Source organism: Gossypium hirsutum, chromosome A11, assembly GCF_007990345.1.
Source record: "Gossypium hirsutum isolate 1008001.06 chromosome A11, Gossypium_hirsutum_v2.1, whole genome shotgun sequence".
In the NCBI taxonomy this organism is placed as follows: domain Eukaryota; kingdom Viridiplantae; phylum Streptophyta; class Magnoliopsida; order Malvales; family Malvaceae; genus Gossypium; species Gossypium hirsutum.
Genome location: NC_053434.1, coordinates 6,103,024 through 6,119,540, shown reverse-complemented (window position 1 = coordinate 6,119,540; position 16,517 = coordinate 6,103,024). Strand labels below are relative to the sequence as shown.

The following is a 16,517-nucleotide window of genomic DNA, read 5'->3' as shown; positions in this document are numbered from 1 at the left end:
AACTTTAGGGCCTTAATCCTCAAAATTCCTTTATTTATTTATTTATTTCTTTCTTCTTTCTTTCACGTTTGCTCTTGTTAGTCTTTCTATCTTCTTTTTCTATTTTATCAATTTTACTTATTATACTATTATTAACCTATAATAAATATAAAACTAACATGTGTAATAGCTATAACATAAAATATCTTATAGCTATTAGACATATATACCAACTATTACACACGTTATTCAATATTAACACACACATGGCACTTAGGGTCTAATTACTAGATTAATCCATTTTACTTCTTTAATCTATAATTAAACTTTTATTCCTTATGCAATTTAGCCCTTTAAACTAAATTCAAGCTACTTCACTTAATTAAACACTAAATAACCAATCACTTAATTAAACACTAAATAACCATTCAACTATAATTCATAAATATTTCTAATAAATATTCATGAATAAATTCCACGGAAACAGTACTCAAGACTCAATTTTCGATACCGTAACTTTCGGTTCATTACAGGAGCCATGTAAAATAAATATCATGGAAATACTGCAAGTTTTAAAAAATGGGAGACTTAAAAATAATTTTTCGTTTTCTGGTGGAGCCAGCTTAAATGGTGCCACCAGACTACACCCTAAGCCCTACACCCTAAACCACACCTGACACCCTTCTTTCACTTTTTTTTCTTTTTACTTTTTTATTAACTTTTGTCTTTTTCTTTAAATCTTTTTCTTTTTTTAAGTTTTATATTTTTTCTTATTTTATTTTTTATTTATTTTTTGTTATTAATATTAAAAAATTTGAAATGTATATTTGAAATGTTTTATAATATATATTTTTAAAAATTTTAAATATTATTTTGAAATTATTTTTAAAATTTTGAATATTATTTTTTAAATTATGTCTTATAAATTTTAAAAATATATTTTTGAAATTAAATTTTCTAAATTTTAAATTTTAAATATATTATTTTTATAAATTTTAAAATTTAAAAATATATTATTTTTCTTTATTTTTGAAATTAATTTTTGAAATTATGATTTTTAATTATTTTTAAAGATATTTAAACCTTTTTAAAATAATTTTATTTAAAAAATTTAAATTTTTAAATATTATTAAAAATATATATTTAATATTTAAAAATAATATTTAAAATTAAAAAATAATTTCTAAAATATATTTTTAAAATTTATAAGAAATAATTTCAAAAATATATTTTTAAAATTTAAAAATATATTTTTGAAATTGTTTTATTTTGTTTAAAAATATATTTTTAAAAATATATTTAAAATTTAAAATTTAGAAAAATTAATTTCAAAAATATATTTTTTTAAATTTATAAGACATAATTTAAAAAAATAATATTCAACATTTTAAAAATAATTTAAAAATTTTAAAAATAATTTAAAAATAATATTTAAAATATTTAAAAATATATATTATAAAACATTTCAAATTTTTTAAAATTAATAACAAAAAGAAATAAAAGAAATAAACAAAATAAAATAAGAAAAAATATAAAACTCAAAAAAAGAAAAAAATTTAAAGAAAAAGACAAAAGTTAATAAAAAAGTTAAAAAAAAGTGAAAGAAGGGTGTTAGGTGTGGTCTGGTGGCGCCATTTAAGTTGGCTCTACCAGAAAATAAAAAATTATTTTTAAGTCCCTTATTTTTCCAAAATTTACAGTATTTTTATGGTATTTATACAGGTGGCACCATTTTACATGGTTCCACCAAAAAATTAATTTTTTATGCTCCCTGTTGACGTGACAAGTTAGTGGCGTCTATAATTTGGCTTCACCAACTTTTACTATAAATTTTAGGTCATTTTGGTGTTTAATTAAAAATGTAAGTCATTTTGATACTTAATTAAATTATTTAGGTTATTTAAATAAAAAAGTCGTAAATACCAGCATTGTAATAATTTATAGTCATTAAATTTAATATTAGGTTTAAATATGTTAAAGTTTTTTATACTCTTTAGAAATTTAATATTTAATATCTATACTTTAATTTAGAGATATTGAACTCTATATATTTTTTATTTAAAAATTTTGATTCTTCTATCCGAAGTTATTATTGAAATTAACGAAATCATAGATAGGTCCCAACCAAAGAACCAAATGAGGACTCAGGGCAGTCATTAGGAGAAGTCTTAGAATCAAACGATAGTTATGTTTTCTTAGTTTAGTTGTTTTTTACCAAGAAAAAAAAAAGTTAACACGAAATCAAAGGTAAATAACTTTTTTAACTCTTAACATTAGCAGATTTTGTCAAATTGGTCTTTACTCCTTAAAAGCACATAATCTTTTTTTTTTGAAAAGTTTTAAAAAATAACTTTTTTTCATATTTTAAATAAAAACATAAAAAGAAAATTTTTAAATAATGAAAACAATAAAAACTCTTTAAAATTCAACAAATAAAATGATTTTAAAAATATAAAAACAAAATTTCATTGTTATCAAAATCGAATTGGGTGGAACAAGAATTAATTGTGGTGTCGATCCAATGAGAGGTAAAAAAATGATTGACCCATAAATCAGTATGGATTGATTGAACCAAGCTAAAAATTGAATGAACCAACAATTGAACCAATTTTGAATTGTTCTAACCAATTGGTACCAAAATAACAGGTCTGACTAGTTCAAAGCAAATAAAATATTAAAAATAAAGACTATAAAAATCAGTTCAACTGATTTTTTTCTCAGTTCAACCAATTTGTACCAGTTCATGAGTCAATTGATTTTTTTACCTCTCATCGAATCAATATTCCAACCGATTCTTGATCCAACTAATCGGTCTGATTTAGATAACATTGAATTTTTTTTAATTTTAAAGAGTTTGTTTTTCATGATTTTTTGTTTAAAAAATTATAAATTATTAAAATTTTATGTTTTTATTTCAAATAAGAGAAGAATTAATTTTTAATTTTTTCAAAAAAAATTATGTACTTTTAAAGTATAAAGACCAAATTGATAAAAGATTATAAATATTGAGAACTAAAATAATTATTTTATCTTTGGCACCGTTAGCTTTAACAGCAAAATTAGATGGAGGGATCAAGATTTTTAAATCAAAAGAAGTACAAGGACTAAATATCTTAAAATTAAAATATAAAGATTAAATTTTAAATTTTAAAAGAGTACAAATAACTTTAACATATTTAATCCTTAATATTTAAAATCTGTTAGAGTCAAAATAGATTTTTCATAAAAAAATTTGTATTTATTTAATATGATTATATATCTAAAATGTATAAAACATTAATTCTAAATTCATAAATATTGATAGAATTTTCAACTTCAACATTAATTAAACATCTGATAAATCTCTAACTATTCCTAGTTTATTGATATTTACAGTTCGAGTTGGGATCCATGAATTTCGCTTTAAATAATTTGGATACTTCATTTTCAAAATGGAAATTATTGATTTTAAAAACGACATTAACTTCATTTCTTACTATGACCAACGTTAAACACCAACTTTTTTTTCTTTCTTTATAATTGAGAATAAAGTTTGATCAAGGATAAAAAAATATTTTTTAATTTGATAAAAAATTAAAAAACTAATTTAAAATTTTAAAGTATGTGATTAAAATTAATTTAATCACATAAAAAAACTACTGAATTTTAATGTTGACATGCTTATAGCTCTAAAACATTGTCCGATTTTCATGAATAATAATAATAATAAGTTATAAAATGTCATTGAATTATACAAAAGTTTCATTTAAATCATTAGGCTATTAAAATTTTGGGTGCATATAGCCTTATCTGTTGGCACCGTATACATTAATTGAAAACTCTTATTCCTTTTCTCTTCTATAGTTTAAATGTTTTTTCATGAAATAGTTTTGAATGTCATGAATTAGCAAATCCAAAATCTAAACAACTTTCTTCTCCAATCTTCGACACTAATAGTCAGGTCAACTTGAATCCTAAGTATGTTCTACTCCTTCATAGGTATTGATCTACAATATAAATTATCAAACCATCGCTTGGAGCAATGGAGCTTACTAGCTAGACTTAAAAAAAAAATTAACAATTTAATGATTTAAATAAAAACTTTTAAGTAGCTCAATAATTTAAATGAAACATTATAAATAGTTCAATAATATTTTATAATTTTTTAAAATTAAATAATTAAAAAATAAATTTATTAATAATTTAATGATATTTTAACTTATTTTACATGAACAAAACAAAACTTATTGTACGATTCTAACAAGCTTTTTAATATATTAGCTAGATATTAATTATGTAACAAATCACAAAATCTTATAAACTTAATTTAAATGGAAATTATATAAAAAAATGTACATTAATCAGAATAGAACGTGGAATAGGTCCGAGACCTTATCTCGAAGAAAAATATTCTGGTTCTCTTTGCCCGCACGAAACTATATTCATTGGCTCATTGCCATAAAACGATAAAAACGAATATTCTTATTAATTATTGTTTTTATAATAAAAATATTTTCCCAAAATTAACATTTAAAAGGAAACCAAAAATTAAGCAGGAATCCAGCAGTTTCTATTTCTCACTCTTTGCCCAGAACCAAATCCCGATTTCTTCCGCAATTTCCATTGACTTGTTCTCTTTGATTCCGGTACTCCTCTCCCTTCATTTCTTTCGTTCTTTTTCTTTTCTTTTCTTGCAGAACTCTTTTGGTTTGCATTGTTACATTGTTGAAAACTTTATGTTTTTTCTTTAAAATTGTTTACGAATTGTTTCTAGTTGTTAATTTGATGGTTTTATTGCTTTCTCTGCATTGATGTTTATGTTGAATACATTTTTTCAATGCCAAAACATTTTAGAATGAATGAATGAATGAATGAATCGGTTGCCTTAAATAAGTGGTATTTTATATTTCAGTTTCTTTAATTTTTTTTAAGGAGCTAAAAGGATTGTTTTATGTAGTAGATTGATGAGAAGAAATTAAAAATTCTTTAGTTTTACCGATGCTTAGTGAAGTTAATTCATGGCTGTAAAAAGATTAATGCAAAAGCTTGTGTTTTTTGCTCTGTCTTTTTCCTTCTTCTGAATATATATAATGTTTAAAACTTGAATGATATTTTGCAGAGAAACACAAAGGAAACTGGGTTTTATTCTAATGCTTCTTTGCCTTAAGATATGCTGTTTGTTGGTTAATTATCACCTTCTTCGTATCAAACCACCAATGGTGTGGATGGCTCATGCATTCTTTATTGATATGAATGAATCTCATATGTTACTTGTATTTGATGTCTTGGGGGTATTTAATATGCCCTGGACTTTGAAGTAATTCCTTGTTGCAAATTCATTTTTGTTCACTCAAGATTGCTTTTACTGCAATGCAGTCTTTAAGTTATTACTGTTGCTTGACCGATGACTTTGAGGATATGTAGTTAGGTCGAACTGCTAACTCTCTTTTGAGTACATGGCGTCTACATTTCAGTATCATGGCCATCCTCCCCTTGCCCCAATCTCTCCTTTTTTTATTTGATTGACATGAAAAAGAAATAAAAGGAAAAAGAAAACTTAGAAAGTCATTTAAGATAGTAATATGTTTCTATGATTGTTTTCCATATATGGCGAGTAGGTTATACTTTTTTTCTTGCTTGGAGGGGAATGCCAATTGTTGCATACTGTATTTGAAATGTCAAGTGCATTATTGATCAAATTAAAGCAAATTATAGTCAGATCACAATTTATATACACTCACATTTTCTTTTTAAATTTCTTTTGTGATATTCATTTATTCTTAAAATTGTAGATCTTATTCATCTTGAAGGAGGAGAAGAATACGGAATTGAACACAACATAACAGAAATTTCATCTTTTTAGAGTGACTGATTGAGGAATTTACTTTGATATCAGCTTCTGAAAAGGAAGCTATGGAGATAAAATCTTACCAGAATCAGGCTGAGCTGTTGGTGAAGGAATATTTACTAGCAGATTCCGTCATCCCATATACATCAGTTATTTGTGGCATTTGTGCTTGCAAGATGGTATGTTTCTTAATCAATTTTATGATTCGTTATTCAGTTTGAAAACAATTCAGTTGAAGTAGAATGATGAATTGCATCTATATGATTATGAAGCTACACACTGGTGATTCTTTTTCATCGAGCCTTTCTTTCTTTCTAGTTTTTTATTGATATTTCTCTCATTTCTTCTGTTTAAGTCATTCCTTTTTATCTCTTTTATTACCATTCCCTTTTTCATTTTATCTCCAAAATTTTGACCATTACCCTTTTCCAGGTATATGATCTTACACAATTGTTTAGCAATGTTTACTTTAAGAGCTATCCTGGTCTATCAAAACTTCAGCGGACAGAGTGGAGCAACCGGTGACTTATATCCCTATTTAACTCGAATATGTTCTTGCTATTTACTTTTATTGATACAGAATTAATGTCTAGATGCTTAATGCAGATCCATATCAACCTTTCATGCCATTTTCATAACAATTATGTCCCTCTATTTTGTCTTTTGGTCAAATCTCTATTCTGACCATGAATATGCTGGCCCGATTACTTTCCGCAGTTCTGCACTGTCTACCTTCACGTTGGGGGTGAGGATACCTTCTGCTTTTATTTTGGATGAGAAATCTTGGATTTAGATAACTTTTAATGTTTTATGTTCTTTAATGCTTGGTTTAGGTATTTGATGATATTAAGAAGTTGATCTGCCTTGCCTTTAGTAACATGCCTTCATGATAATTGGTTTAGTCATACACTTTGATACTTAAATACTAAGAAGTAGTGTACTATTTAGAAGAAGCAATTAAGTGTTAAGCTTTCTTCATTGAACATTTTAATTTAATGTAAGTGGAAATATCTCTAATGTGATTTTATTTGATTTCAAATTATGTTGGTGGCAGAATAATTGCAAATTGCTGTTGACTTTTATGCTGAGAAATTGGTTCCCATTTACTAAGACATCAACGAAGAGAAATACTATATGTTTATCTATGTTATATGCCATGATTATGCCTGCAATATTTCAATTCTTTTGTTTTAATGTCATGAAAGGCTCTCTGGCATTTTGTTTCCCAGTCCCTAACAGAATATAAAATATTGTGTTAGCCAAAGTTCTTGTTTATGTACAAAGCAAGCAATATAATCATGGTGCTAAAATATGCATTGATTTTAACACCATTTTGCGAATTTTAACATAGTTAAACTATATGGTTAAGAAATGCATTTCTCGAACAAGATCAAACTCTGGCAGTGGAACTTTATGGTAAGCCGGGTTCATTTCTGTAGTTATTTGCTAGGCTTGTCTCAATGTATATCAGGTGTGAAGGTTTCTCATCAGAATGAATATCACCATGATGTCTCCGACCCAATCAATGTACAATCTCAGCCTGTGTCTCTAATCTTTCATGGTCATGAGGCATGATGCTCTTCTAACTGAATAAGTAAATCACATCATGGTCATGAGTCTGTGACCTTATACCCATTATATTTGTGAAATAATTGATATCTGGTGCAGGGCTAAGTCAATACAGACCTGTCTCACAAGGAGCTTGATCACTGGTTTGTCTAGGATGTGTCTTGAACCACCTTGCAGTCGGTATTAAGGAGAAAATACTCCAGGTCGTCATGCTTGGATCATTTCTAGTTGGAACAACCAAACCTGGGGAGCATAGCTACCACATTAAGTCTTTGATCCAGTAGTATCTTCATTGTCGTGACTAGTGTAACTAAATCCCAAGAAAACTTAGTCGATAGCTCTTACTCTATTGACATTTGCCAATATTTTATGACTTTATGTCATGACTAGGATAACTAAATCCCAAGAAAACTTAGTTGACAGCTCTTACTCTATCCATATATCTATAATAGGGTGCAATATCTAGAATGTGCTTCTTTTAAGATTTAGTTGAATTAAGCATTTTCTTTGCTTCATTTTGATAAGGCTAAAATATTAAAAAAGTCCTTATAATGTCTCAGATTTCTCATGTAACCCTCTATAGGATATTGTACTCAACTGAGCCCTTAGCTGAGAAATAAATAAGGATTGGAGCTAATATAAGAAACTTGGGAAAAATTTGGGATTTTATAATGTTTAGTATTTACCTTTTTTACATTGCACAGCGATTAACTACAAAAGAATGAATAGATAAATTTGCAACATGTCATGAAATTATTTACCAACCTCAGACAAATTTACTCAATCTGTCCATCAAGTCAGTTTTTAATGTATCCAGAAGCTAATTGTTGCCTGTTATATGTACAAACGGGAAATATATTTCTGTAAATTCATCTTGCAGAAACTTTTCATTTTTGGACAGATTTCTCTTGGTTACTTTCTTTCTGACCTTGCAATGATCATTTGGTTTTACCCTTTTCTGGGTGGAATGGAGTATGTAAGTATTCTGTTGTTTGATTATCATATTTCCCTACTTTCTCTTCTCTATATAGAGGCCTAGTTGGTGAGTGATGGTTGATCTGATTCTGATGTAAATCAACCTAAAATCTTGTTATTTCAGGTCCTTCACCATCTTCTATCAGTAGCGGGTATAGCAAATCCTATGTTGACAGGGGAGGGTCAGGTTTACACGTTCATGGTACTCATCTCTGAGAGTACAACCCCTGGGATCAACTTGAGATGGTAAAAACTTTTTCTGTATACTAGTTCATTCCTACCATCGTTTGTAAAATGCACTAAGGATACCTGGATTTGTATAGGTATCTTGACACAGCTGGAATGAAGAGATCCAGAGCTTACTTAATTAATGGAGTTGTAATGTTTGTAGCGTGGCTGGTGAGTACAATCAGTTCAGTTCTTTCAGACATTCTTCTTTTTCTTTTTCTTTTCCCATCTCTCCTGACTGAGCTTTGGCAGCTTGCTAAAATTGAATTTTGATGTTTATTGATCCAGAGTGATCTTAATTAATGAACTTTGTTTTTGGCAGGTTGCTAGAATTCTCCTGTTTATGTATCTATTTTACCATATCTACTTGCACTATGATCAGGTAAAATTCCTGCAAAACTCTTATCTGGTTTTAGTTATAGGTGTCTATTATTTCCGAGCATCAATTATTTTTCTTAACTTTTTGAATTCTAACTATTAAACTGCTAACGCATACTATATGTAACTTCAGAACATAGGTCTATTTTGTTATTGCTTAAGTGCTGAGAAAAGTTCACTTCATGACCGATGATAGTAAATCTCAATATAACACGTTTAGCCATGCTTTGTTCTTTATGCGTTTACATGGATTTGGCATTTAAGAATCAATTTTTTATTTTTTATTTTATACTGAAAATCGATAAGTTTGGTTATATGTTAACAGCCAACCGCCATTTTCTCCTCAAACCAGGTTAAGCAGGTTAATAGTTTGGGACAGTTGTTAATATCCATTGTGCCTTTAGTCCTATCAGTTATGAACTTAATGTGGTTCGGAAAGATTATCAAGGGACTAATGAAGACATTAGCAAAGAGGCACTGAAATGTACATCGAAGCAGATACTGGTAAAGTGAGAGTGGGAAAGAGAAACCCTTTCATTTAGGCTTAATGCCCTGTGCATTCCCTGTTTGACTTTGTGAATGTTGTAAATGGTGTAAAGAGTATAGGTAAAAACCATAAAACTGTAATGGCTTCTGATTCAAGGTAAAAAGGGAAAACCCATCTTGTAGTGCTGAAAAAATGAACAAAATCTGAATAACGATGGATCGATATGAAATCTAGTTGGAAATAGTAAAGGGCCACTAATGTAGGATATAGCATAATATTTATATATATATATATAAGATAATATTTGATGTACTCTCGGTGCATAAACTATATGTACCATCAATGCATCACCATTCCCTACATTATTAATGAGCCAAATATTAAAAAATGAAAGACTTTCTAATAAATGACAAATTTTATTTAAATGTAATTAAAATTAATTATAATTTCTCATCTTTATCTCTTAATGATAATACAAAAGTTTTCACTTAGGGTTTTAAAAATCTTGAAAAAGAACCTTATTTCGAATGAAGATAGTTATTTTTCTTGTTCTTTATTATTATTGGTGCGATTCAATTTTATTAGCAGAATAAATTTGAAGGTAAGATTTTATTACCTCGTTAAAATTTAGTTTATATGATTATGGATTTTGAGAAATTTGTGAATTGTTTTAAAGTTTAAACTCTTTTAATTGGTTGCTTGAACAAGTAATATTCTAAAATGTAGTGCTAATTATTATTCATTGAAAATGTTAAATTTGATGGGGCAATAACTTAAAAAAAAAAACTTCTAATATTCATATTATTGATGAGTTTCTTTAAAAAAATGTTTTTGATAAATAAGAATTGTAATACCCTTATACCATGTTCGACTCAAGGAAGTTGATATAGGAAACATTTAGTGTCAAAGTAGTTCTTGGTTAATCACTAATATATTAGAACATAAAAACAGACACTTGGAATATACTTAATATTTTTCCTAAGTACATGCCATTCTATTCAAAATTTTAAAACATACCTTGTTGTTGCTTGAAGATGTGATGAGATGAAAGCTTGCAAATCTCAAAATTCAACTCTTCAAAAATTCCTGTACCTAATCTGTGCACGGAAACAAACCGTACACTGAGTATAAACCCAGTGATATTACTATAATTCAAATACTTAAAGTAAAACAATATATATATACACATTAAATCTTACCACTATTTTAACTTTAATAAATCTTTCATGCATTTAAACTTTAATTTTTAATTTAATAATATGTATTTTAAATAGCTTTTCGTGATTTTAATTTATATATCTTCTTATTACATCAATATCCATTTCATGCATTTCATCAATAACCATTTCATAAATCATTATTTCATAAATTTCATTTTTATATCTCAATTCAATAACTTATTCTCAAGAAAATATTCATTTCTATTCATAATTAATCAATAACAATTAGTTGTTCAATACTTTAATATAATCATTCAGTAATCATCAGTTATTTAGTAACATTAGTCTTTCAATAATTATTTAAACCAACATTTTTTGATAAAAATAATTATAATTAATTCATATGATTATATTCAATTAACTCATACACTATTTTATTATTTCCTATTCATTCTATTTTCACTTCTTATTTCAATATCTCAATTTCAATTCATATTTCAATTCATAATTTTACTTTCTCATATTTTCAATAGTTCAATCGATCAAATTCATTCGATTTTCTCATTTCATTTATTCAACTGATTTCAATATTGGTAATTCGATATTTAACAATTTCATGAACCTTAAGTTTATGCTTCAAATCTCATGTCTCAATTCAATTCACAATTCAACTCATAATTTCTTTCTCATACTTTTAATGGTACGATTAATCAAATTTATTTAATTTTCTCATTTCAGTTATTCACCCTATTAACAAACCTGGACCTTGGCGGATACACGGATCCAACCAAACACACCAGAATGGCACCCAGTGCCTTATCAGATAGTTCGAAGCAAAGTTGACACCCAGTGTCTCATCGGCCTAGCCGGAGTAAAGTGGTACCCAGTACCTCATCGAATCTATCCGAAGTAAAATAGTGACACCCAGTGTCTCATCAACTCAAGGTCGAAGTATCCCTGAACACTTCCAATCCTATGGCATGCCAACTATATCCGACTTAGCCCGACTAGTTAATAGGGTATTTAATTCACTTTCTCTGTTTCAATCAATATTCACATCAGTTCCACTTAAATCACAATTTCACTTTCATTTCAAAAATCCACTTTCAAAATCAAATACACTTTCCATTCACCAATCAAAATTCAATTCAATACTAGCACATATTTCTCATTCAATTCAACTTCACTTTAAATCCCAAATTCTCTTTCAATTCAACAATTCAATCATAATCCAATACTAAAATATATTTAACAACCATTATCATTCAATTCCATAACTGTAACACCCCTACCCGCATCCGTCATCGGAACAGCGTACGAGGCATTACCGGAGCTTATCGAATCATTATTAATCAGGGGAAAAAGTAAAACAAAGTAAACATGTAATATTTAATAAATTTGTATAACATGGAAATTAACTTACCATAACAATTTGTCTTGATTTCAGACTATCTCACATTGGAGCTTTACTCATCAAATCATTTGAAATACTATCTTTATACAAATAGTACACTTGAGTTGTACAATTCTATAATTATGAACGAACACATTTATAAAATATATTCCATGTTCATATATCGTAGTCTCATGTCTCCATATATCAAATATATAACCATCATTTTCTTATGTTTCAGATAAATACATATAGCCATACATAAACATGTCATTCACTATTTCTTCCTGTCTATCACAATTTCAAATGACAGATTCATGTGAATGAGCTCAATAATAATCATAAAAATACTTACTACATTCTTTCACACATATTCCACTTATAATATATATTTTTTATATTTGGCTTGACATTTACTAAGCAATATCGGATATTCATTTATTAGGCAATATCCAATATTCAAATTATTCTTTAACATATGCAACATTTAATTAAAATATGAATTTATAACATTTTTCATTTTAAAAAAGTTTAACATTTACCAAATATAATCGAGCATGTGATCAATTTATGCATAAGTCACTCACATATTTTCCTCCTCCTCCTTTCCATTCCACATCCTTAATGTATATAACACACTTGTAAGTAACATTATCTATAATTTTTACTATTTACTTATATGAATATTGAAGTTGTCCATCTGTGTCATAGTTACTAAATTATTTTTATCTTGAGCTACAGAACTCCGAATTAAGATCCGCTAATTTTCCTTGAAACTAGACTCACGTATCTTCTTACCATAAAATTTTCAGAATTTTTGGTTTAACCAATAAGTATAGTTTATTCTTTAAAGGCACTCTTGTTCTGCTGTCTGGCAGTTTCGACCCTTCTTCACTAAAAATTAATTATCTCCTCATACGTGATTCGAATAATGTTCCCATTTGTTTCTATTGAAAATAGACTTATTCAGGATTCTAAACATATAAATTTAATCCACTAATTATTTTTCTTCAATTTTTGATGATTTTCCAAATTCAGAACAGGGGAACCCGAAATCATTCTGACCTTGTCTCATAAAGTTTATTATATCTCATGATTTGTAACTCCATTGCTTACATCGTTTCTTCTATAAGAAACTAGACTCAATAAACTTTAATTTCATATTTTATTCATCCTATAATTCGATTTCTATAATTTTTGGTGATTTTTCAAAGTTAGACTACTGCTGCTGACAAAACAGTTTTAATGCAAAATGTTAGATTTCCATTTTACCCCAAATTTCACAGTTCATACAATTCAGTCCTTGCTCAATTAACCCCTCAATTGAGCTAATTTTTCTCAATTAATAATTTAGTATATCATTTTAAACTACTTCATATCCCCTGAAAATCAGAACTTTAGCACTAAACCTTAATTCCGAACTCTTTCATAATTAGGTCCTAAAATCAATTTCCATCAATTTTACTTGATAAAATCATCATAAATCAAAATTAAAGCTTCAATTATATATTTATTCATCATATGATTCCAGAAATCATCCATAGAAACTTTAAAAATTAGTCATGGAGCCAAAAACTAATGACATAGTAAGTTTGACCCAATTGTAAAAGTCCAAAATCTTAGAAATTTCAAGGAGAAAGCAAGAATTAAACTTAGATGAAGCTAGAGTATGAAAACCAGCTTGAACCCTCTTCCATGGCTGTTTTTCAGATGATGAAAATGAAGAGAATTCTAGATATTCCATTCTAGTCCCCTTTTTATTTAGTAAATTTTGTTATTTTCTCATTTTGCCCTTATTTCCTCAATTTTACTGATTTTTCTCTGCTTGTGCTGCCCAAAGTATCTCCTTTAGGCTTATTTTCACTTTGGGTCCTTCCTCATTTGACAACTGAGCTATTTAATCATTATAGCAACTTTTACAAATTTTTCAATTTAGTCCTTTTTATTTAATTAATCACCCAAACGTCAAAATTTTCTAACGGAATTTTAATACTACCTTATTGACACTCCGTAAATGTTTATAAAAATATTTATGGCTCGGTTTATTACATCGAGATCACGATACTTTTTTTCTTAATTTCTTGACCAAATAAATATTTATAAAACACAATTTACTATTTTAAAAATCTTTTAAAAGCTACATTTGACTCATAAATATTAAATAATATAATCTAAGAGTTCATTTTTCAGATTTGGTGGTCTCAGACCACTATTTCCGACATTGCTGAAATTTGGGCTATTACAATAACAACACTTACCTCATAATTTACTTACCAAATACATAATTTAATTTAACATTTAATTTCAATAGCCATAAACACTTTTAAATCAATTTCATTCAAATCAATATCATTATTTCAATTACTTTCCTAAATTTATCTACCATGCATTTTAATTAAAATATAACAATTAATAATAAATAGATTTGAATTATAATACTATAAACCCGGATTTACTCGATTATTCCTCGATAACCTTCTTCTTTCCTTTGTGTGCCAATGTCTCGAGTTCCTTGTTAGCTACGAAAATAATAATAATTTACACTATTAATTACAACATTAGTTTATAATAATAATTGAATTTCTATCCAATTTATATTTTAGTTCCAATTTAGTCGTAACTAGATTTATCTACTTTTCTAATTTAATTCACACTCTATTTCTATTCAAATTTCATCCAAACTCAAATTTAAGTACTAAATTTTCAGTATATTTCACTAATTTCAAATTTTCCTCAATTTAGTACCTACAACATAAAACTTATAGCTTACTTTACAATTTAATCCCTTTTTCAATTCTAATCAATAATTCTATCGAATAAATCCCTAATTCATCTTTTTGTTCAACATAAACTATGTTCAAAAACCTTAAAACTTTCAAAACCTCAATTTAATTTCATCAAAACTTTGTTTTAAATTGTTCTAAAGCTTTTAAAACATCAAAATTAAGAGAAAATGACTTGATTGACTACCTTTTAAAGTTTAAAGCTTCAAATTCTGAATTTTTCCTTTTCTTTTTCTTTTCCTCCTTTCTTTCTGCCTTTCCCGTTTTGCTCTCTGTAACTTTCTTTCTTTTTCTTTTATGTTTCATCTTTGTTTCTTTTATAATATATATTAGTTTATATTGATAATTATTTTTATAAAAATCTATTTAATAATAAATATAATTAATACAATTGTACAATCATATAATTTACATTTGTCTCTATTTAATTTGTTTACCTCGTAAAAATCTTATAATTTAATTAATTATCAAATAAACATCTTTTATTTAATAATAATAAATAATAAATATCTATTTAATTATTAATATTTGTATTACAAATGTTTTTATTTTAATTAATATACATGGACTTTATCTCAACCATACATTTGTCATAAATCTAATTTATTTATCAACTAAAAATCTCATATTGTAATTATTTAATTTATAATTATCTTTTACTTAATAAATATAAATACTAAATATTTATTTACTAATTAATTATTTATATTACAATTGTATATATATATATTTTCCTTCATTTGTCTATTTTTATCTCCTTACACTTGTCATATTCGAATTTATTTTTCTAATATAATAATAATAATAATAATAATAAAACAACAACAAAATTTCTAGACATTCCCTTATATGCCGCCTCAACCTCCAAACGTGGCTTAATTTTCTATTTGGTCCCTACTATTTTCTTTTAATCTATAATTAAACTTTTACTCTTTATTCAATTTAGTCATTTTTACTAATTACTTTAAATTAAGCTAAATTCATCTAATTTAAACTTAATTAAACATATCACTAAACTCATAAATATTTCTAATAATTATTTACGAACTTATTTCACTAAAACAGAGGCCCAATATTGTACTTTTTTGATGCCCGTAAATTTTGAGTCATTACAGAAATTATCCCACTATATTAAAATTTCATATAAATTTTAATAACTTTTTAGGATTTTAGTTAATTCTTTACTTCAATTCAATTTTTAACTCTAAACCCAAACTTTAATCATATAAATTTTTTCCTTTTTATGTTAATACGTAAGGAGGAAGATGGGAAAATTATAAAGAGAGCGTTATAACTAATTTTAATTATGTTTAAATAAAATTTTAAGTAATGATTATGAAATCTTTCAATATTTTAATATTTACTCATTAATGATGCATAAAACACATGTATCCATCAAATATTATCCCATAAAAAATAAAATAAATAACAAATTTTTAAGTCCAAATATTAATCATTTGAATGTTGTAAATAAATATATAAGAAAGGGAGTTTAGTTTGAAAAAAAAAGAAAAAAGAGAAGAAGATAAATATTGTAGACAAAATTAAGCGAAAGATTCCCCGAGCTAACTCGTCTTTGGGTCTGTCTATTTGCAGGGAAGTGGGGTAAAGTTAATGAAATGAAAATGGTTATGGTGGAGGCCATGTGCTCGAATTATTTGAAAAATGTTTTTTTTGTTAATTGGTTTTCTCATCAAGGGGGCCCTTTGTTTAATAATTTATGTTGAAAGAAAGAAGA

General features: G+C 26.6%; 1 protein-coding gene across 5 annotated transcripts; it reads left to right on the top strand.

The window, feature by feature from the left end:
- The first annotated feature begins 4,450 nt into the window (after positions 1-4,450).
- LOC107924298 (TLC domain-containing protein 4) lies at positions 4,451-9,755 on the top strand. 5 transcript variants are annotated; one of them, XM_041080796.1, is made up of 9 exons: positions 4,451-4,604; positions 5,751-5,985; positions 6,239-6,327; positions 6,413-6,551; positions 8,277-8,351; positions 8,475-8,596; positions 8,674-8,749; positions 8,901-8,960; positions 9,309-9,755. In XM_041080796.1, exons 2-9 carry the CDS (start codon positions 5,872-5,874, stop codon positions 9,435-9,437), a joined length of 804 nt encoding a protein of 267 aa, XP_040936730.1. In that variant the 5' UTR covers positions 4,451-4,604; positions 5,751-5,871; the 3' UTR covers positions 9,438-9,755. The 5 variants fall into 5 exon arrangements, with proteins under 5 accessions (XP_040936730.1, XP_040936728.1, XP_040936732.1 ...); XM_041080794.1 differs by having other exon boundaries at positions 4,452-4,604; positions 8,256-8,351; XM_041080797.1 differs by having other exon boundaries at positions 4,489-4,604; positions 5,855-5,985.
- Positions 9,756-16,517: the final 6,762 nt, after the last annotated feature.

Coding starts and splice junctions, on each gene's coding strand:
- LOC107924298 (XM_041080794.1), top strand. CDS start 5,872: ATGGAGATAAAATCTTACCAGAATCAGGCTGAGCTGTTGGTGAAGGAA. Junction 6,328..6,412: donor CGGACAGAGTGGAGCAACCG/GTGACTTATATC, acceptor TGCTTAATGCAG/ATCCATATCAACCTTTCATG. Junction 8,352..8,474: donor TTCTGGGTGGAATGGAGTAT/GTAAGTATTCTG, acceptor TTGTTATTTCAG/GTCCTTCACCATCTTCTATC.